Source organism: Esox lucius, chromosome 22 (assembly GCF_011004845.1).
Source record: "Esox lucius isolate fEsoLuc1 chromosome 22, fEsoLuc1.pri, whole genome shotgun sequence".
NCBI classification, from domain to species: Eukaryota; Metazoa; Chordata; class Actinopteri; order Esociformes; family Esocidae; genus Esox; species Esox lucius.
The window spans coordinates 22,398,814-22,420,094 of NC_047590.1; the positions used below are offsets into that span (position 1 = coordinate 22,398,814).

The following is a 21,281-nucleotide window of genomic DNA, read 5'->3' on the forward strand; positions in this document are numbered from 1 at the left end:
CTCTGAGAAAATTAATGGGGAAAAACTCCCATGGAATTAAATAGGGAGGCCCGTCATTATTTACTAAGACAAGGTACTTCTGGTCCAGGAGTGCAGTTCTTTACCCACCAGTGGATGGACAGATTTGTTATTGAATGACGGGTGTTTGGCATTGGAATAACACATTATTTTGCTTTGGGAGGCAATTAGTGGTGGAGGGATGGGATAATTCCACAGGGGCAGCCTACTGTGGCTTTGATGAACTTGCTTTGCCGTAATTGGTCTGAGATTACTGAGATGGAGATGAGTTGGAGAGAGCTCTTAATCAGGAGAGCCACTCCTTCCCTGTGTAACTGGGTCCTGTCTCTGCTCAGGACATCACAACCTGAAAATGAGTCAAAACTGGGTGTTCAAAGCATTTAATTAATATAAGCAGCATGGCCATTTTTCTCAGTTAAAATATAAAAAAATTATTATGTTACCCTGTAGTCCAATGATGTTAGTGTGTAAAATATTAAAATGGACAGCAATTAATGTTCAGAATTGTTTTAAAATTAAAAAGACTTTTAGACTGAGCCTCACAGCATTTAATCTTTGCAAGGGCCCTGGAGTTCTTTCTGCATTGGTTTGGAGGCCTCAGTATCCTTTGGACTGGATGGGCCTGGTTTTTGGAGCAGTGGCTGTGTCCAGGACAGAAAGGCTTGGATGGAACATACTAAAAACAGGTGTTAGGGAACTGCTGAGATGTTGCTGAGTAGGCACCTCAAAATTTTGTGAAATTTGCATCATGTGTCTCTTTAAAACACATTTTGTGGGTGTTCCTTGCCAGATCTCACGCGTCTCATGGGGTTTGTGCAATTCTGTGCAGTGCGTTTAAAAAGCATGAAGTTTTAACATTGGGTAATACGGATGAATGTTTGATCTTTTCCTACCCTGTATTGAAAGAAATAAAGAATTATTTTAAGCAGTTGAGTAGTCTTCGGGCCACATTAGACAGCCCCTGTCAAGGTGTAGAGTGGTAAAATGTATGCAATCAATATTGTATGCAAGTCACTCTGGATAAAAGTCACAGCTGAATGACAAAAATAATGGTGGTTTGTTTATTCCTCCTGCTGGTCATACTATTGACTGTGTGGAAACACCTTGTTTCTGTAATTCCTCTATGATTTGTTCTGGGTCAATGGTGATGGAAAAGCCTTTGATTATTATTTGTCTCGGGTGTCCTGGCCGTTTACGGTAATTTTCCATTCCTTTTCAGAATGGCACTCCTTTAAAATAATCTATTGTCTATGAGGCCATAAGCTGGTCAGTCCCCACTGCCACAGTTGCAAGTCTAACATGGAAGGTCAGGACGTTCTTAGGCGTGTACTTCCTTGAAGGTGTGTGAGGTGAGGACAAATGACAGGCATTGTTTGGGTTCATGTACACTAACCGCTCCAGAAACTAAAATATAGGGAAGTAAAATAAGCATCTGACCGAACAGCAGGCACTGGTAGATTGGATGTGCAGAGGTTTACATAAAACAAGGGTAAATCTGGAATTGGCATTTAAAGAATTACAGCACAAGTTTGAAAAATGCTGCAGAGTTGCTGCAGAGTTGGCTACCCTTCTACAGAACAAGGAAGGTAACATTACATACATAATTTAGCTAGTTAGCCAAGTAAAGCAATGTGAAGGTTACTGATTGTTTGATGATGACGGAAAAACAATTATTCTACTGAGAAAATCATTAGTGGTTGTCGTTTCTTTTATTTCTAGGAAGCCAGACGTTTTAGGAAGGTTTCTCCAAAGTCTCTGGGCGAGACGATAAGATAACATTAGCTAGCTATGTTCCATTCCTTTTCCTACTGAAATATAGTATTACAACCTAGCTAATATTTGTGGTGTTCTCTACAAAAGATAAAAACCAACATGCACTGTGGGTTGTTTGACCAAGCCTAATGCAAAAAGCAACTACCGCTCGGAGGAAACAATTACATTGCCATTTAGCTAGATTTAGCCTTGTGCAAACTGGTCAAAACTTGTATATTATTGTTTCCGTGTTGATGATCTTACTGTAATGTAGCTAGCAAGCACAATTATGCTTTCAAGTCTGTTAGCTAGCCATCAACAAGCCATCTCTGAAATATGGAATAGAAGAAACAAAAGCCAACAGACACTCCATGGAACTAGTTTGGGGCATAAGTAGAGAATTGCTAATTTGCTAACCTGTGCAGGTGACTGTCATTCACATGCAAAATTAAATATGTGGGTGTTCCACTTGAGACAAGGCAAAAGGATTTAGAAAAAATAAATATTGTTCAGAAGAGCTTTGTCTTTAGGTTTTCTCACTTTGTTAAGACATGATTTGTTTTTGGAAAATCGGGTGGGTTACGCGTAAAGGTGAATCATTTTGTATTCTGTTTTGTTGTTATGTTAACAGAAGTGGGATGTGAAATTAATACTCTGGGAGAGGAAGTAATGAAGTGCACTGTAGAAAAGCAGGTAACAACAGTGCATTTGACATGACAACTGATTGTGACACAGCAATAAGAGTGCTAGAATTCTGTGGGAGATCACTGAGTAGGTTTCCACCATCTTGTGCCGATGAACACTGCTGGACCCTTTATTTATTTTATTTTTTTCAATTTTGCAGGCTTTATGGTCAAGAAATTCAATGGAAATCTCTGCTCTTCTTGAATGCTTTCTAATGTGCTTTTGTTTGATTAACCAAATTAACAGATCTACCCAGTGGGGGGTTAAGGGTTGGGTTTGGCCCATTTAAGGTAATTTGCATTGTGAACTCAACCAAGTAAAAGAACGTGGTTGCTTCCACCAGCAGAGGCTTGTGGTATATGTCCACTAGAGGGAGGTAAAGTCTGGAATCCAACAAACTTCAACAAAGTCTCCCTTGTTTGCTTTGCTCTTCGTGCTCTTTGACTGTAGTGACAATGTTACATCCCTGGACGTTTCAGAGTTTGTATGTGATTATTTGCTATTTGTTTCTGTCACCCTCTGTCCATCTCTGTTTTCACAGGTGTTCCTGTTCGTCCCCTATTAATTGATTACCCCTTCTGCATCCAAGGTCCAATCATGAACCCAATGCTCTCATTATCCTGCTTGAACCTGTGTTGCTGTTGTCCAATCAGTAGGTGTCATTGGTTTAAAAAATTTAAATACCCTTCCTTTTTTTTTTTTTTTTTGAGGGGGAGGGAAGGAGGACTGTTTTTTTCTTCTTGAGGATGATGGCAGGTGTTTGTGTGGACATTAGTTTGAACTAGTTACTGAGTGAAGTCCACATTTTGGTTTATCCCTTTGTTATCAAAATTGTGTTTTTTGTTTAACCTGGTCAGCCCCTGTGTTTTTTTTGTTTAACCTGGTACTGCCATATGATTTAGGGGAGACCAAAAAACACCCTCTGAAAATTGTACTTTCGGATGTCTGTAGTCCATTCCTGCCCTCCCAATCCTCTTCCTGTTTTAGCGTGTGTGGTTAGGCGTGTTACGTCTTCTCTAAGGAGGGGATATAACAGACAATATTTAACTTCCAGATCTGATCATCGTATATAGTTAGAAAATTTGGATCCAGTTATTCGCTTTCACATTTCTGTCCATCTAAAGACGCAGAAAGAATTGTACAGGTCTCACCTCATATGCCTTTTTACTAGAAATTCTACCTTGTTTTTATTTCCCTAAGAACTCCTAAATATTTGCCCTGCAGTATTTGGACGATACTGGTACATTGCCGGCATATTGGTTTGCTTTGTGAGACTTTATAGAGGTGCCTGAAATGTGCAAAGTTTACAACTGCGTAGGAGAAATCCCAGCCCATTTCCACAAAAATTATGCTGAAATCCTCGATATTCTACATTTTCATCTATGCTGATTTTAGACCGTCTATAACAGTGGTTCCCAGTCCTACCAAGGAAGGATCCTTGACATTGAGAAACAGTTAGTATTTCTGTGACAATTTAGTTGATGGCAAGCTAACTAACTTGAAATCATAATCATGCAAGCTTGCCCTAGCTATGTGATGGTAAGACCGTTGACCGTGAAACAACATCGAATGACTTCCTATGTCAAATAATTGTCTCTATGTCATCATCAATCTAGCAGTAATTTACACATAGCTTTCCTTGACTATCTCCTGTAGCTAACTAGCTAAATGATGTGTCTACTGTAACCTTACTTGTCCAGTAGAAAGGTAGCCAACTCTGCATAACTGTTCATACGTTTTTCAAACATCACCTCTCGCAATCTAATTAATGCCAAATCCAGATGTACACCGTTGTAGTCCATGCTTTGTCTGATGATCGCTTTGCTTCTGTTTATTTTTCATTTCTGGAGCACACAAACCCAAACAAAGTCTGTCATTGGTCCTCACCTCCCACACCTTCAAAGAAGTACACACCTATGAACGTCCTGACCGTTTATTGTTGTTAACTGATGTGTAAAGGTTATCGGATATTTGAAATGGAACATGCAGCAGAAGTCACTCTTTAAAAAAGAAGTGAAAAGGATATTCTATTTATGTGCACTAATGCAGGCAAGCATTATTAATCACTGCTTTTTATCCACAAACTCTGTTTCGCGTGAAAAAAGTGGAATGAACAAACTGCCTGTCAAAATGTATAGAAAGACATTAACATTTCCTGTTAGCATCCGCCTGATCACATGTATTAGGTAAATAAATCGGCATCAAATTCTTAGATGAAAACCTAAAATCATCAGAAAGACAAATTCTACTTTTTTAGGGCTAAGTATAATAAATAATCTGACAAAAAAAAGATGACATTAAAACATTGACATATTTAACATTCCCCAAAAACATTTTTTTGATAGCAAAAATGATAGCATTTAAAAGAAATTATCTGGGGGAAACAAAATCATACAATTTACACACAATTCGATGAACATTTTGCTGAGCACAATAGCATTTTGCGATGTCTTAAAAGTAAATTTCCTAAACATTGCAAGCATATCCCATACAATGCCAGTGACATAGCCCAAAGCGAGCATCCCAGTATTTACAGTGATGCTCAGTCTTAACTAGAATGTAATTGTCTATGCATATATGCACAACCCGTCCGCAATACTGTCCTACTTGTCCTGCTGGTAAGCTGGCCTCTTTTGAGAAATCTCCCACGTGGAGTTGGTTCCTCTGTCCTGAATAAAAAAAAGTAATAATAATCATGGACCCCTTTTTATTGATCTATCCAAGAGCAGATGTAAAAAGGCTACTTAAAAAAATATTTTGTACAGTTTGTAACAAAAACATTTTATAAAACAAAATGCTTTGACACAAAAAACTATGTTAACAATTACTATATGCAGTGAAAGATTTTTTATATTTGTATACCCAACCCCTTGAGGTCTCTTTCCACAACTTTCCCAAAAAACACCTTGGTGCTCACGGTAAAGCTTTTGTTTTAAAATTCTATAACCAACACAGTACATTTACAGAAACTGCTGAATCTGTCCTGAAATCATGTGATTCACTACAACTGATCACAGGTGAAGGTTTGTATAGAAGGGTTTTTACAATGGCAGTGGACACTTACCCAATTATGGTATTTTAAAGGCATGTTTTAGATGATTATAAGCAACTTTATTAGTGGAAAACAAAATCGTACCGCACATAACTGGAAGAGAAGTACTGTTTTGGTTATAATTATTTTGGATTATTATTATTGATTCACCATATCATACACCCTCAGCTTCCCTTTTCTTGGGACACATTTAAACAGGTTATGTTTTAAACTATACTCAAATTTGACTGAATTAATTATTGCAAGATGACTGTTAATCTTGTGTAAAGAAAATAAAAATGTATAAAATGAAAAATGATCCTTGCATAAGTTTTGAATGCCCACACATAATATTTGTTATCATAGTATAGTTGAATGCCTGTTGCTGATTGGCAAGAATGCATATACAGTTAGGTTCGAGATAATTGGACACTAACACAAGTTTTGTTATTTTGTCTGCTTACCAAAATATATTCAAGTTACAGTTGAATAATGAAGAGAGGCTTAAAGTGCAGTCTCTCAGTTTTAATTTGAGAGCGTTCACATCCAAATTGGAGGAAGGGTTTAGGAATTACAACTACAAATATGTAGCCTCCAAAAGTTATTGGACAATTTATTAAAAAGCTGTTTCAGGAATATTAGGAGTGGCCAAATCAACAGTTTGGTACATTTGGAGAACAAAATATGGCACTGGTGAGCTCTGCAACACAAAAAGGCTGGGACTTCCACGGAAGACAACAGTGGTGGATGATCGTAGGATCCTTTCCATGGTAAAGAAAAACCCCTTCAAAACATCCAGCCAAGTAAAGAACACTCTCCAGGAGTGTTCTTTAAAAGCCATTCAAAAGCCTCAAGAAATTTTGCCAAAAAACATCTTAAAAAGCCAGCCCAGTGCTGGAAAAGCATTTTGCCAAAAAACATCTTAAAAAGCCAGCCCAGTGCTGGAAAAGCATTCTTTGGACAGATGAAACTAAGATCAACCTGTAGCAGTATGATGGGAAGAAAAAAGTATGTAGAAGGCTTGGAACGGCTCATGATCCTTAGCATACCACATCATCTGTATAAAACACTGGAGGTAGTGTGATGGCATGGGCATGCATATCTTCCAATGGCACTGGGTCACTAGTGTTTATTGATGATGTGACAGAAGCAGCCGGATTAATTCTGAAGTGTATAGGAATATATTTTCTGCTCAGAATCAGCCAAATTCAGCAAAATTGATTTGATCGGTGCTTTACTTTAAAGATGGTGTTGTGGAAATTCTGAAACCTGATGCATTCTTACTGTTTAAAGGACTGAGTCCCATTGTTTGGATGTGAGAATGAATGAGTTACTAGTTAATGATGCTGAGAGGGATTTGGTATTTGTCCTAGTGGGACATCCTTGACCAGAATCCTTGAACGGCACAGGTGGATTAGAGTAGTACTCGTAAATCTGTATAACCCTTTAGTGTCTCTGTTGATTAACCAGACATTGTGTCTCCTCAGGAGTTGAGAAGGATAAGGTGGGGGGACAGCCCGGCATTTGGGTAAATGTTACACAAGACAGATGGCAACAACTTACCACACCCCTTCTAACATTTGAAATAAATACAGATTGTTCATGTATGGAGTTAGAGACTCCACGGATGATTATGTTTGTAAGCATTTGACGCGTCTCTCATATTTGCAAATATTAATAAAACTGTTAGAATGTGCCTAGAGAATTTTGTCTCTGTTTCTTACTCCTTTAAGAGTGTCGATCGATAACATTACCACCACAATGGACATTCTTGGAATTTGGCACTTCAATTGTATCACGGTTGTGTCATTTCAAATCCATTTTGGTGGTGTACAGAGACAAAATTCTGAAAATTGTGTCAGTGTCCAAATATACTATTGGACGGTTGGATGTCTTCGGGAACAAATACACAGGACACCTACTCATAGCATTCTTCCCATCAGCACTATCCCTACATTCAACTATTTATTCAATGCCTCTCTTCAATTTGCAAGATCCACATCAGTAACTCTCATGTCAGCAGGGAGTCTGTGTGTTTTCTTTTCATATTAGTCGTAGAGATAACAAGAATGTCTTTCCATCATTCAGGCTTAGGAAAACAGACGCAAAAAAGCTTGAAAGTCATCTCCAATTAGTAGGCTGATCGGTTACTTTGTTTCATGAAATCTTGGCGCTTAGTCTAGTTTAGTTTGAAGATGTAGTGGTTTTGTAGCCTATTACATCATTATTAGGTGTCATGTATATCGCAACCAGCATGGCAATGGAAAATTTAGAACAAACAAATGGGCCGTGATTGTAGTTACTGTAAAACACTTAACTCCTGTAGCAACCAAAACATGAGAAAGCATTTATCAATACAAAAGAAAATTCTACTAGTAAATGTTGGCTCATGTTGTTGTTTGTCTAATTTAGTATACACAACAATATATTAAATTCATTAGCTTGGAATAATGAATTTGGGGATGGCATCATCATTTACTTCTAAGGTATACTGTATGAGTGGGTTAATGCCTTACATAGTGCCACCATTGCTTTTGGTAAATATGTACCAACTTTGTCTAAGTAATTTTGGCCCATTCTTCTACGCAGATTTGCTCCAGGTTGTTTATATGGTTGGGACTGAGTGGGACTGATGACAGGACTTTGATCAACTGCAGGACATTCATCTTTTTGTTCTTCAGCCATCTGAGTATTGCTTTGACCTTCTGGTTGGGATCATGCTTAGAGGACTGAAGTAGATTTAAATTCTTCTCTGCATTTTGAGCAAATTTGAGCAAGAATCCCAGTCCTGTCAGCATGATGCTACCACCCCCATACTTCAGTGTAGGGATGGTGTTCATTGAGGCATTGGCAGTGTTAGGTTGGCGCCCCAGATATAGCCTTTGGGCCAAAACTCAAGGTGATAACTTGGTCATATCTAACCAAAAAATATATATATTGCTGACCTTTCTGTAGCTTCTCTCACAAGACTAATGTTTTGAGCACAGAACTTTGAGGGACAGAAATTTTTTTGGAAGTGGTGAGATGCAGCTTCAACTTCCTGATCTTTTATCCAACCGTGGTCACGGGGATATCCTTACCACTTGAATATTATTTCATATCCTTACATTTATTTATCTGTAAAGTCTGTAAAATGCTCTTTGGTCTTGGTTCTACTCCAGACTCACAGCCTGAACAATGATCCTTCAACAGTAAGGTTTAAATCCAGTCAATTTAATTTGTTTGAACTAGAAGCTTCCACAGCAGAGGTTGAACATGAGTAATATATTAAAGATAATTTTTTCATACATATGTCTTGACAAAAACAATTTACCTTAAAATAACAGATTGGTTGTCCATGTTTAAATAAAATATGAAACAGAACGATACTTCAGCGTAACATTTGTAATTCAGTAAAATAAGAGAATTAGTCGAGAGTCAGAATGCTTTTGTAAGACATTGTATATTACAAACATTTTTAACTTGCATTTTATCAACGTTAGCATTTAAAATTTTGATGCAGAATGTAGTCTTAGACACTAGACGGCAGAAAATATCCAAGTGTCCAACTTTTTAGTTTGATGTCTCTTATTTTGGTCCTCAATGTATTCAAATGAATGTAATAGTAACTATGTTACTATTGAAGTCTAAGTTAAAAGAATATCTAACGTGCCACACCCCTCACCCAACACACAGACAGGCACATATACTAACCTTGATGTGCACACCCAAAGGTGCAAGGTCTTTCCGAAGTTTGTCGCACGCCTTCAGGAGGGGTACTCTGTCAGGGTGTGGCCTTGGTCTGACATGGGAGGGCACTCCAGGGGGCACGTCTTCCACAGAAAGGGCGAAGGCCCGTACCTCAGTACGGAAACGAGCCAGCTGCTCCACAACGTTCTCTAAGGTCCCTGAACAATTTACAGAATGAGCTTCCTGAAGATAAAGAAGAATGGTGAGATTTCAGAAATCCACCAGTTGGGTTTTGAAAGAATACTTATATGCTTAAAATGTAGTTATCCCTTTTACCCAGAAAGAGTAATGTGTCAAAAACAAGTAATATCCATACAACCGGTCCTGTTGGCATTTACGTAAATGAGCTGATGGCAGTTCTTAGTAATTTATAGTAATTTACAGTAAAGTGTATACAACGTATGTAACATAATATGTTGCACTGGAATAGGGCTGGGATTGAATCCGATCAGTAAAAGATGTGCATAATAGTGCAGGATGGTTCAGCAGTTAAAGCTGCAGCATTCCGTGCATAAGGTATGTACTGCAGCAGCATAGGTTTGAATCTGGCCCTAAACTTATTCAGCAAACTCTTTCCTCAGTATTTCACCAATAAAGTTGAATTTCCTCTCTCTCTTAATTTCCTCTTTCCACTCCTCGGTACAGGTTAATCTTTGTCTCACCTGTCCAGATTTATACAGATGATCCATATACTTTTTTGCAAACTAGCCTGGTCATTCTTTTCAGTGGTTTGCATATTGTGGTAAACCCTCTAAAGTAATGTTGCTAGTCTGTTCTTTATGGAACTCTTTGTGTACAATGCTACAATAAAATTGTTTTGCATATTATGTTCTAGTTTTAAAATTTTATTTTATTATGCATACATTTGTCTCTGTGAAAACAGAAATATTGTCTTTAAGAGGTTGCATAGTGTAAACAGCATGAATGGCTTGATCACTGACTATAGAGGATAGTATTTAAGAGAAAGGCTATTTTGTAATTTCAGTCAGGCTTTATTTAACTTCTGACCTTAATGTCCACAAGGTCGATTCCCAGAACCTCGAAAACATCCCTGATGTAGGCGAGGATGGCCCCAAACACAGCTGGGCTTCTTGGTGATCCATCAGGCTACTTAGACAAGGCATAATGAGAAACATTACAGGCAATACCTTCAAAATATCTTACTTGGGTTAGTTACTTGTTGAATTTGTAAAGATTGCAATTGGTCACAAGTTACCTTGGTGATGGGCTGGAGATTACGGTTGCCTTGGTAAATAAGAGTCATGATGGCGTTGACAGCCCGCGGAGTATCAAAGTCATCTGCCAGAGCTTGAACAAAGCTTGATTTGGTTTGAGCTAACCTTGAAAATAAAAATGACAGGATATGTTATAAAGATGAGGCAGTTTGTTTTTTGGGCAGTTCAATCCATGATTGCACAAAACAAATGAGTTATGCTCATAATTCCTGCAATTAAGTGTAATTAATGTGAATCTCGTGAGGAACCAATGGAAAGGGATTGTTAAAGCTTCATAATGAAAAAAAACGGGAGCTTGATAGCTTTCGTCGGCTTGTTCAGTTTGGAGCATTCAGCTTATGAACTGTTCTGTAAAGATTATGGGAATCTTTACAGTTCCCATAATGCCTCCTCCTGCACAGCTTGGCACTGCAGCTGACCCCTCATGTAAGCCTTGGCATCATGGTTAAATGCGGCAATGGTTGCCAGGAAGCTCCGGGCTTCGTTCATGCTGGTGTCACTGTAGTCGATTGCTGTAAATAACAACAGAGATGATAACAGAGCAAAAATGAAAGCAGGAAAATACAAACCCGATTCCAAAAAAGTTGGGACACTGTACAATTGTGAATAAAAACAAAATGCAATGATGTGGAAGTTTCAAATTTCTATATTTTATTCAGAATACAACATACAATCACCTAAAGGATTATTAGGAACACCAAACTAATACTGTGTTTGACCCCCTTTCGCCTTCAGAACTGCCTTAATTCTACATGGCATTGATTCAACATGGTGCTGAAAGCATTCTTTAGAAATGTTGGCCCATATTGATAGGATAGCATCTTGCAGTTGATGGAGATTTGTGGGAAGCACATCCAGGGCACGAAGCTCCCATTCCACCACATCCCAAAGATGCTCTATTGGGTTGAGATCTGGTGACTGTGGGGGCCATTTCAGTGAACTCATTGTCATGTTCAAGAAACCAATTTGAAATGATTCGAGCTTTATGACATGGTGCATTATCCTGCTGGAAGTAGCCATCAGAAGATGGGTACATGGTGGTCATAAAGGGATGGACATGGTCAGAAACAATGCTCAGGTAGGCCGTGGCATTTAAACGATGCCCAATTGGCACTAAGGGGCCTAAAGTGTGCCAAGAAAACATCCCCCACATCATTACACCACCACCACCAGCCTGCACAGTGGTAACAAGGCATGATGGATCCATGTTCTCATTCTGGTAACGCCAAATTCTGACTCTACCACCTGAATGTCTCAACAAAAATCGAGACTCATCAGACCAGGCAACATTCTTCCAGTCATCAACTGTCCAATTTTGGTGAGCTCGTGCAAATTGTAGCCTCTTTTTCCTATTTGTAGTGGAGATGAGTGGTACCCGGTGGGGTCTTCTGCTGTTGTAGCCCATCCGCCTCAAGGATGTGCGTGTTGTGACTTCACAAATGCTTTGCTGCATACCTTGGTTGTAACGAGTGGTTATTTAAGTAAAGGTGCTCTTCTATCAGCTTGAATCAGTCGGCCCATTCTCCTCTGACCTCTAGCATCAACAAGGCATTTTCACCCACAGGACTGCCGCATACTGGATGTTTTTCCCTTTTCACACCATTCTTTTTAAACCCTAGAAATGGTTGTGTGTGAAAATCCCAGTAACTGAGTAGACTGTGAAATACTCAGACTGGCCCGTCTGGCACCAACAACCATGCCACGCTCAAAATTGCTTAAATCACCTTTCTTTCCCATTCTGACATTCAGTTTGGAGTTCAGGAGATTGTCTTGACCAGGACCACACCCCTAAATGCATTGAAGCAACTGCCATGTGATTGGTTGATTAGATAATTGCATTAATGAGAAATTGAACAGGTGTTCCTAATAATCCTTTAGGTGAGTGTAGATACCACCCAATGGTACATATCAAATGTTTAAACTGAGAAAATGAATTACTATAAGGGAAAAATAAGTTGATTTTCAATTTCATGGCATCAACACATCTCAAAAAAGTTGGGAAAAGGCCATGTTTACCACTGTGTGGCATAATCTTTTCTTCTTATAACAGACTGCAAACGTCTGGGGACTGAGGAGACAAGTTGCTCAAGTTTATGAATAGGAATGTTGTCCCATTCTTGTCTAATACAGGCTTCTAGTTGCTCAACTGTCTTAGGTCTTCTTTGTCGCACCTACCTCTTCATGATGTGCCAAATGTTTTCTATGGGTGAAAGATCTGGACTGCAGGCTGGCCATTTCAGTACCTGGATCCTTCTTCTATGCAGCCATGTCATTGTAATTGATGCAGTATGTGGTCTGGCATTGTCATGTTGGAAAATGCAAAGTCTTCCCTGAAAGAGACGACGTCTGGATGGGACCATATGTTGTTCTAGAACTTGGATATAACTGTCAGCATTGATGGTGCCTTTCCAGATGTGTAGGCTGCCCATGCCACACACACTCATGTAACCCCATACCATCAGAGATGCAGGCTTCGGAACTGAGCGCTGATAACAACTTGGGTTGTCCTTGTCCTCTTTAGTCCGGATGACATGGCGTCCCAGTTTTCCAAAATTAACTTAAAATTTTGATTAGTCTGACCACAGAACACTTTTCCACTTTGCCACAGTCCGTTTTAAATGATCCTTGGCCCAGAGAAAACGCCTGCGCTTCTGGATCCTATTTAGATACGACTTCTTTTTTGACCTATAGTTTTAGCCGGCAACGGCGAATGGCACGGTGGATTGGGTTCACCGACAATGTTTTCTGGAAGTATTCCTGAGCCCATGTTGTGATTTCCAATACAGTATCATTCCTGTATGTGATGCAGTGCCATCTGAGTGCCTGAATATCACGTGCATCCAGTATGGTTTTCCGGCCTTGACCCTTACGCACAGAGATTGCAGCATTGGGGGAATTGGTGATCCTCTGCCCATCTTGACTTCTGAGAGACACTGCCACTCTGAGAGGCTCTTTTTATACCCAATCATGTTGCCAATTGACATAATAAGTTGCAAATTGGTCCTCCAGCTGTTCCTTACCTGTACATTTAACTTTTCCGGCCTCTTATTGCTATCTGTCCCAACTTTTTTGGAATGTGTAGCTCTCATGAAATAAAAAATTAGCCAATATTTGGCATGACATTACAAAATGTCTCACATTCAACATTTGATATGTTATCTATATTCTATTGTGAATTCAATATAAGTTTGAGATTTGTAAATTGTTCCATTCCTTTTTTACTCACAATTTGTACAGTGTCCCAACTTTTTTGTTGTATGACAGGGGAATGTGACTTTTTCTGAAGGTCTAAAACAATTATGTTTACCACCTGCTTGTTAATTGCTTTCCAATGTTTAGAAAGAAATGATTTGGCTCATCGGGACTGCATTTGCCTACCCTCGCTGTATGGTGTAATTTTCAAACTCTCAAAAAGTTCCTGAGTGGTAAAGTCAGTGCCTCACAATACAGCTGCATCCTTGCGGCCAGGTGTTCGACTCCAGGTCACTGCATACCAACAACACTTAGGGTTTCAGCATAGGGCGGGGCTAATTGGTTCAGTGCTGCCCAGGTTGGATGGGGTGAGTTTAGCGACTCCTGGTGGTAAGGTCAGGAGCCTCTGAGCTTAATTATGGTTATTGGTAAGGGAATGTTTACCTATAGTGCGTGTGTACTAACAACACTGGTTGGTGATAAACAGAGTGCTTTGGTGAAGTTGAGTGGTTGTTAGAAATTAAATTTAAAATAAATCACAGTTGACATACCTGATCTGTATTTGGTCAACAAGCAGAACATTCGGAATTCATTGGCAGAATAAGATCCTAGAAAATCCTGTAAGGGAAAGAGAAACATTATGATATAACATCTTAATAAGGAGATACAATGGATATAAAAAGTCAACACACCCCTGTTAAAATGCCAGGTTCTTGTGATGTAAAATAATGAGACAAAGATAAACATGTCACAACTTTTTCCCCTTTTAATGTGACCTATAACGTGAACAATTCAATTGAAAAACAAACTGAAATCTTTGAGGAGGAAAAATAATAAACAATAACCTGGTTACATAAGTGTGCACACCCTCTTATAACTGGGGATGTGGCTGTGTTCAGAATTTACCAATCACATTCAAACTCATGTTAAATAGAAGTCATTACAGACCTGCCATCATTTAAAATGACTCTGATTAATCACAAATAAAGTTCAGCTGTTCTAGTAGGATTTTGCTGACATTTTCTTAGTTGGATCTCAGAGCAAAAGCCATGGTCCGCAGTTTTTTTCCACTTTAAAAGTGGAAAAGGTTCTGACGTGATTTATATATCACAAAAACCTGGCATTTTAACTGGGTTGTGTAGACTTTTTATATACACTGTATATATTTTCCAACAAATAACAATGTCAATAGTTCAAACAAAGCCTCAAACAAAATAGTGTTGATAGTGTAACACTTCACTTTTATGGTTATGAAGTTCTTCAAGGACTTTGACATTTTCTCTGCACTTCCTTTCAGATGTAAATGGCCTGCAAAAGAGAAAAAATTAATTCAAATAAGAATCATGTAATTGTGCAACAGTTTATCAACGACAGGTTACTGCCAACTAATACAATGGAAGCATTAATTGATGAAGATATTGGACCCTTGTTAACCCCAAAAATGTCCAGAAGCATGATGTGAATGATCAATGCAATTAAAATAAACAGAGCAAGAAAGAAAAGTGTAGCATCAGACCATTGTCACCTAGAGATGTCAAAAAGCCATACAAGCTTTGTCCATTTTTTTGGTAATTGAGTCAGGAAAAAGGAAAAACATTAGACATTTGTCACCAATTATTTTATTTTTTTTCCTTAAAACATTACAGTAAATGGTTTATGCAACTACACCTTCTGTCAAAATGCAAGTTGTTCATCGATGTTGACAGATTTACCCGCCACTAGCAAAATGTACCAGCATTTGGCAGGTGGTAGGTTTTCATTTCATTCGTGGGTGAGGACAAACACATACCTGAGTGCAGGAAGTAGTTGCCCCATTGCCCACACTGGTGGTAGGCCTCACACTGGGCAATCTCATTCTCGTGATGAGGGAATGCTAGGTCGATTCCCCCAGAGTGGATGTCTAACTGGCTGCCAAACACAGAGCTGAATAGAAGGGAGGGGAAAAAGGCAAGAGTGAGAAAAATGCTTGACCATTCACATCCAGTCCACTTATACTTTCATATCACCAAGGCGATTCTCTAGCTCTATTGTGAACTACATTTTCTGGCTGGCACAAAGGCATTACACGCTACAGCTGTGTAGATGCTTTGCTGGCTAGTGGCTAATCACTCAACCCCACAACTGTTGGTGTTATTCGTAAGTTTCAGCATGGAAATATATATAATATATTGATATTAAATAAATATAGCTTTATATTACATATACACACACACACACATTATTTACACAATTAAATATACATTTTATTATGTCAATATCTTTGCTGTACATTTCTTTGTGTAGCCATAACTGATATGCAATGCTGAAATGGCTATGTGTAATCACAGACAATGACTAATGCTTTTGTAGGGGGGCACTTCTCCAATCAGCAATCACAACTTGCTTGACCTGTCTGAGTGATACGCTAGACCACAATAATCACAAGATTTCTCAGCTAGTCCCTGCCTCTAACAATGGGCAATGCAAGGCCAATATGCCTCCCTAACTGGGCCGGATTAAAGGGGTTCTTCAATGACAGAACATTTAGAGGAGGGTGTACCTGGCAATAGTGGAGCATTCAATGTGCCAGCCAGGTCTTCCTTTGCCCCAGGGAGATGACCAAGAGGGCTCCTGTGGCTTGGATGCTTTCCAGAGGGCAAAATCCCTGCTGTCACGTTTCTCTGTATCCCCTAAAAAACTGTATGTTAGAGCTTTTATCTATTTTAATATTTAATTAACCGTTATTTAAACAGGTAAGTGATTTGAAAACCAATTCAAATTTTCATGGCCGACCTGGCCAAAGGCATTCAAAGGCAAGACCGTCCACAAAAACTAATATTTTCTTGTAAATATATACAAGCACTAAAACAAGTCAAACAGCAGCAGCAAACTGCAATGACTTAATTACTATTTAAGAAAAATATTCATTAGGCGTAACCAAAGTGATATATCTTCCAGATTCAGAGTGCAGGATTCTAACAGAGTAGCAGATTTTAGGTAGTGAGCTAAGGTACAAGGCATAAAAGTGACTTGACAATAAGTTGGATAAGTTCTAGCGTTGAGTGTGAAGAGGGGGCCAATTCAGGGTGTAAAGGTCACAGTGATGAGTTTAGAAGAATGGCATAATGGCAAATTAAATATTAAGTTTTAACCCAACTCAGTAGGGTCTAAAACATGTCAGTCAATTAGTCAGTCAGACAGTCAGTCAATCTTTTCCTTGCCTGTAGTCTTGAACAAGCAAACTGTTGTCTTAACCAGAAAAGGAACCAAGCAAGCCTAGTTCAGCCAGCCCTTAATTAAAACTGATAATTGTTGTTTCCCCTCAGTGGACTCGAACCCATGTCTCCCACGTGAGAGGCCTTAAAATCTATGCCAAGGTGCTATACGTTTTCCCAGGGTCTGTAAAGCATCTTGATATTAGATAACATTGTCATGCCAAGTTTGAATATTTCGCTAGACACCATTAAGCGTTGTGGTGTCCACCTCAAATAGCATCTATCAATTGAGCAATTGCTAGCAAGACAGAAGATGAACTATACATTGCCAAAGCCATTTAATTTCATGGCAAAGCTATATAATTTCATAGTTTTTCATTCATTCCTACTCTTTTACTGCCCAAGGGGTTTTGATCTAGCCTATATTAACCCAAAAAATGCATACTTCAAAAAATCCACCAGAAATTGTCTAAGTAGCTACTGAAGGTTGCATCCAGCAAGGTTTTTGTCTATCCGGAATAAATCCTAATGCAACATTTTTTTGACTGTGAGGAGATGCGGTCGCAGGACCACATGAGATTGCAAGTCTGCGTCTCTAACCACTACACTATTCAACAAGGGGTAGTCACTCACTCACAGTCATTAAGAGACTCGCTCTTCTTGGCCGGCTCCGCTAACACGGTCCGGCAAAAAACAAAGAAAAATCATTAAGCTTGACAGAAAAAGGAACTTACCAGGTTCACTGGCAAGATCGCTGGCACCCATTAGCTTGCCGTAGCGGTCCCCAATGGACCTGATATCAAAGTACACATCCCCTGTGGCAGAATGATCACACACAATTCAAATCCTGCAAACTCACTCAACTATTTGCACACTCATCTTAGTTTGAGAAAGTAGTTGAATATGATCTTTTGTGTATTTTAACATACCCTGCTTTGTGGCATATGCGTGTCCATTTCTCATGATGCCCTCAATGAAAGCCACAATTTGAGGTATATTCTCAGTGACTCTCAGGTATACTGCAGGAGGAAGCACCTCAAAAAAAATACAAAATAAACATGCAAACCCTCTACAGCAAATGGTGCCCTTAATAATTAGTCCCATTTGGTAGTGATCAGTAGGCTGTCAGGTTGTTTATCAGCATGACATTACTCAAAACTAGAGGAAAGAAATTTCATTCATACAAAGAAATACAATTCTCAATAAAGCAATATATACTTTTCTCAACATGATTATTGGCATTTCTGCACTTAGTACTTTAAGCATTTCCCTCTTACAAAGACATTGCACGCAAGGCTGCTGGTCCTGATCGCGCCCCCGGGCGTGTGCCCAGAGCATGTGCTGGGCAGTTGCACTGGCCCAGGCAACATGTCACTGGCCCAGGCGCTTGTCCCAACGCGCTTCAAAACCGCAACCATTGTGCCAGTGCCGAAGCATTTGACCGCATCTAGCCTGAATGACTTCCGACCGGATGCACTCACCCCCACGATCATGAAGTGCTTCAAAAGACTAGTTCTGGCCCACCTTAAGTCCTGCCTCCCACCAACAATGGATCCATATCAGTTTGCCTACCAGTCGAACAGGTCAACAGAGAACACCATCTCCACAGCTTTACACTCTGCCCTGACCCACCTGGACAAATCCAACACCTATGTGAGAATGCTATTCATAGACTTCAGCACAGCATTCAAAACAGTCATCCCCTCGAGGTTGGTCAACAAACACCATGACCTGGCGATCAGCACCTCTCTCTGCAACTGGACTCTGGACATCCTAACCAACAGACCCCAACCTGTCAACTTCACCTCCTCCACTCTGATCCTGAACACTGATGTTCCACAAGGCTGTGTGCTGAGCCCCCTCCTGTACTCTCTCTTCACCCACAACTGCGTTCCTGTACACAGTTCCAACACCATCATCAAGTTTGGAGATGACACCATGGTAGTAGGCCTGATTAGTGACAATGACGAGTCAGGCTACAGGGAAGAGTTTATGCACCTGGCCGCATGGTGCGATGAAAACAACCCTTTGTACTGCTCTGACACTGCCTTGGAAGCCGGTTAATGAACGTTTTTCAATTGCTGCAGGTACGTGTCTACCTCAGGAACCTCACCACTTCTGTCCCTGCATTTCAGTGGCACATGCACCTTGTACATTCAGTTTGCCTCTTTGCACATTTAGAATTGCCATTGTGCTTGCATTTATTATTATTTTTTTAACAGTTGTTAAACACAGGTCTACCTCTGGGACCTTAGTGCTGCCATCTCTGAATCCCAGTTGCTCATGCGACTCTAATACATCACTCCCTTATTTGCCTCCTTTGCACAGCCAGAATGCCATTTATCAACTACAATTTCTACCCAAACAACTATTAGAACAACTATTATCCCACTTGTAACATACACTATACCTAATACTTGTAAACTTTCAGCCCTCCTCTATTTGCCTTAACTGCACCTTTAGTACTGCCTTTTGCACCGAATTGGCGTTCATTGCACATCCCACTTGTAATATACATAATAACATAATATAATACATGTAATTTTTCTGCCCTCTATTTGCACTTCTGGTTAGATGCTAACTGCATTTCATTGTACTGTACTTGTACAGTTGAATCTAATCTAAAACATTTCCAAACAATTCAAAGTACAATACTCTACAGTCCGCCAGAACATGTAAAAATAGAAAAAATTCCAGACCACCGGCAATCTATATGTACTATTTCACATGACTGTAAAAAAGCAATAGACACATTTAATTATTAGCTAAACTTGACATCCCACCCTATATAGCCTTGTAAGAAATCAGAACTTTCTTTGAACAAACAAGTATGAAGGACATTTCAAATTATATATAACAAATTTAAAAATACCAAGTGGACACTGACGTACAACCATTTGTACAACCATTTCCATGCTACTAATATTCTAAGTTCTAATATGTGACCTTTTAAAGTCAGTAGCAACCTTGACTGGAAACCATTCACAAAATCAAGGTTTGACAATACTCACACACCTTCAAGGCTAGCATGTCATTTTTAAATTCCTCCTCGTACATTCTGGCCAGTACTGTTGGAGATATGCTTTCCTGAAAATGTAATAAAAAATATAAAAAATGTATAAAACATTTTAATATCATCAGAACAAACCACCAATACAGGGCCTTAACATTAAGGTTTAGACAGTTGTCGTAAAACACAAAAAAAGCCTACCTCTATCGCTCTTCTGATGATTTTATCATCAATGTCAGTTATGACCATGACATGGATGACACTGACTCCAAAGACTCTTGATAAAACCCTCTGTATAATGTCAAATCTGACATAGGAGCTATTCCCAGAGGGGAAACATAAGAGGTATCAGTACAGTAAAATCTGCAACATTCAACTGTTTCAATACCAAGACTGTAAGTGGATTACCATGCGTGCCCCAGGTGAGCATGGTCATAAACGGTAGGTCCACAGCTATACCTGCATTGACATCCATTGTTAGCAAATCCAAAAACATCAGTAGTAACATTAGTAGATACAGCGTATCAATCCCATGTTTTCCATACCAAGTAGCAATTCCTTCCTGAGCCAAAATGAGCGGTTCTTTCTGTTTTGTTAGACTGTTATAAGTCTTTAAACCCGTGTCGTGTCCTAATGGTTGAATCCAGTTGTTACGTACTCTCGTAAGTGAAGTTCTGGGTCTACTAATTTGTAATCTGCCTCGTAAAACCAACTGAGTGGCTCTGAAAAAAACATAATCGTTTCTTATTTTCAATAAAAAAGGGCTAAATGTTGTCATGTAGGTCCACATGGTTAAAACGCTGTGCAAAAATAATAGCACAGCAATATACTATCTGCGTCTTGTATCTGCGTCTTGTGAGCAACATTAAAGAAACACTTCCGGGTCACGAAAATCTGGAATTTTTCAAAATAAAAGAGACTAACGAATTACTTAAAAACTGAGATAAATTTAGTTTATTAATTTTTTGAGAACATGTACCTCTCAAAACATTGACAACAATTCAAAAATGATCATATTTAAGAGTAATTTCGATAAAAAGTGGGTGTTAGTCGGTGTTAAAACACGTTCCAAGGGTAAAATTCAGACAATGCCAATGACAGAATATGGAATACATATTGCCTCATAACTAATAAACTATTGAATATTCCACAGAGAAAGCAGTTTAGGAAATGTCCAGGAGAATGTGTAGAGTAAGACAAACCTGTCTAATCATGGGGAACAGTGTGCTACATCTAGCAACATAATATTTCCACACCCTCTTTTTCCACAATGTAACTTAATGGATATGAAATACATATTGGCCTATAAAAAAAAAAAACTATTCTATACGCCGCAGTGAATGTATTGTAGGAAATGTTCAGGAGACTCCATAGTATTTGCAATTGTTGCTGGTGTTTTACTCCTCCCACCCCATTGGCCATAATGTAACTCAATG

At 39.1% G+C, this 21,281-nt stretch overlaps 1 protein-coding gene across 1 annotated transcript; it reads right to left on the reverse strand.

Annotated features, from left to right (window-relative positions):
• Positions 1-1,065: 1,065 nt before the first annotated feature.
• Positions 1,066-20,714, reverse strand: cars2 (cysteinyl-tRNA synthetase 2, mitochondrial). Its single transcript, XM_010868185.5, has 15 exons — positions 20,391-20,714; positions 20,254-20,304; positions 20,047-20,164; positions 19,851-19,922; positions 17,765-17,870; positions 17,570-17,650; positions 16,181-16,310; positions 15,431-15,564; positions 14,882-14,949; positions 14,193-14,259; positions 10,823-10,961; positions 10,431-10,554; positions 10,223-10,321; positions 9,179-9,397; positions 1,066-5,123 (listed from the first exon to the last, which is right to left on the reverse strand). Exons 1-15 carry the CDS (start codon positions 20,633-20,635, stop codon positions 5,058-5,060), a joined length of 1,719 nt encoding a protein of 572 aa, XP_010866487.1. The 5' UTR covers positions 20,636-20,714; the 3' UTR covers positions 1,066-5,057.
• Positions 20,715-21,281: the final 567 nt, after the last annotated feature.

Coding starts and splice junctions, on each gene's coding strand:
- cars2 (XM_010868185.5), bottom strand. CDS start 20,635: ATGTGGACCTACATGACAACATTTAGCCCTTTTTTATTGAAAATAAGA. Junction 9,398..10,222: donor TCGACCTTGTGGACATTAAG/GTCAGAAGTTAA, acceptor CTTTATCTTCAG/GAAGCTCATTCTGTAAATTG. Junction 5,124..9,178: donor CTTTGGGTGTGCACATCAAG/GTTAGTATATGT, acceptor TTTTTTATTCAG/GACAGAGGAACCAACTCCAC.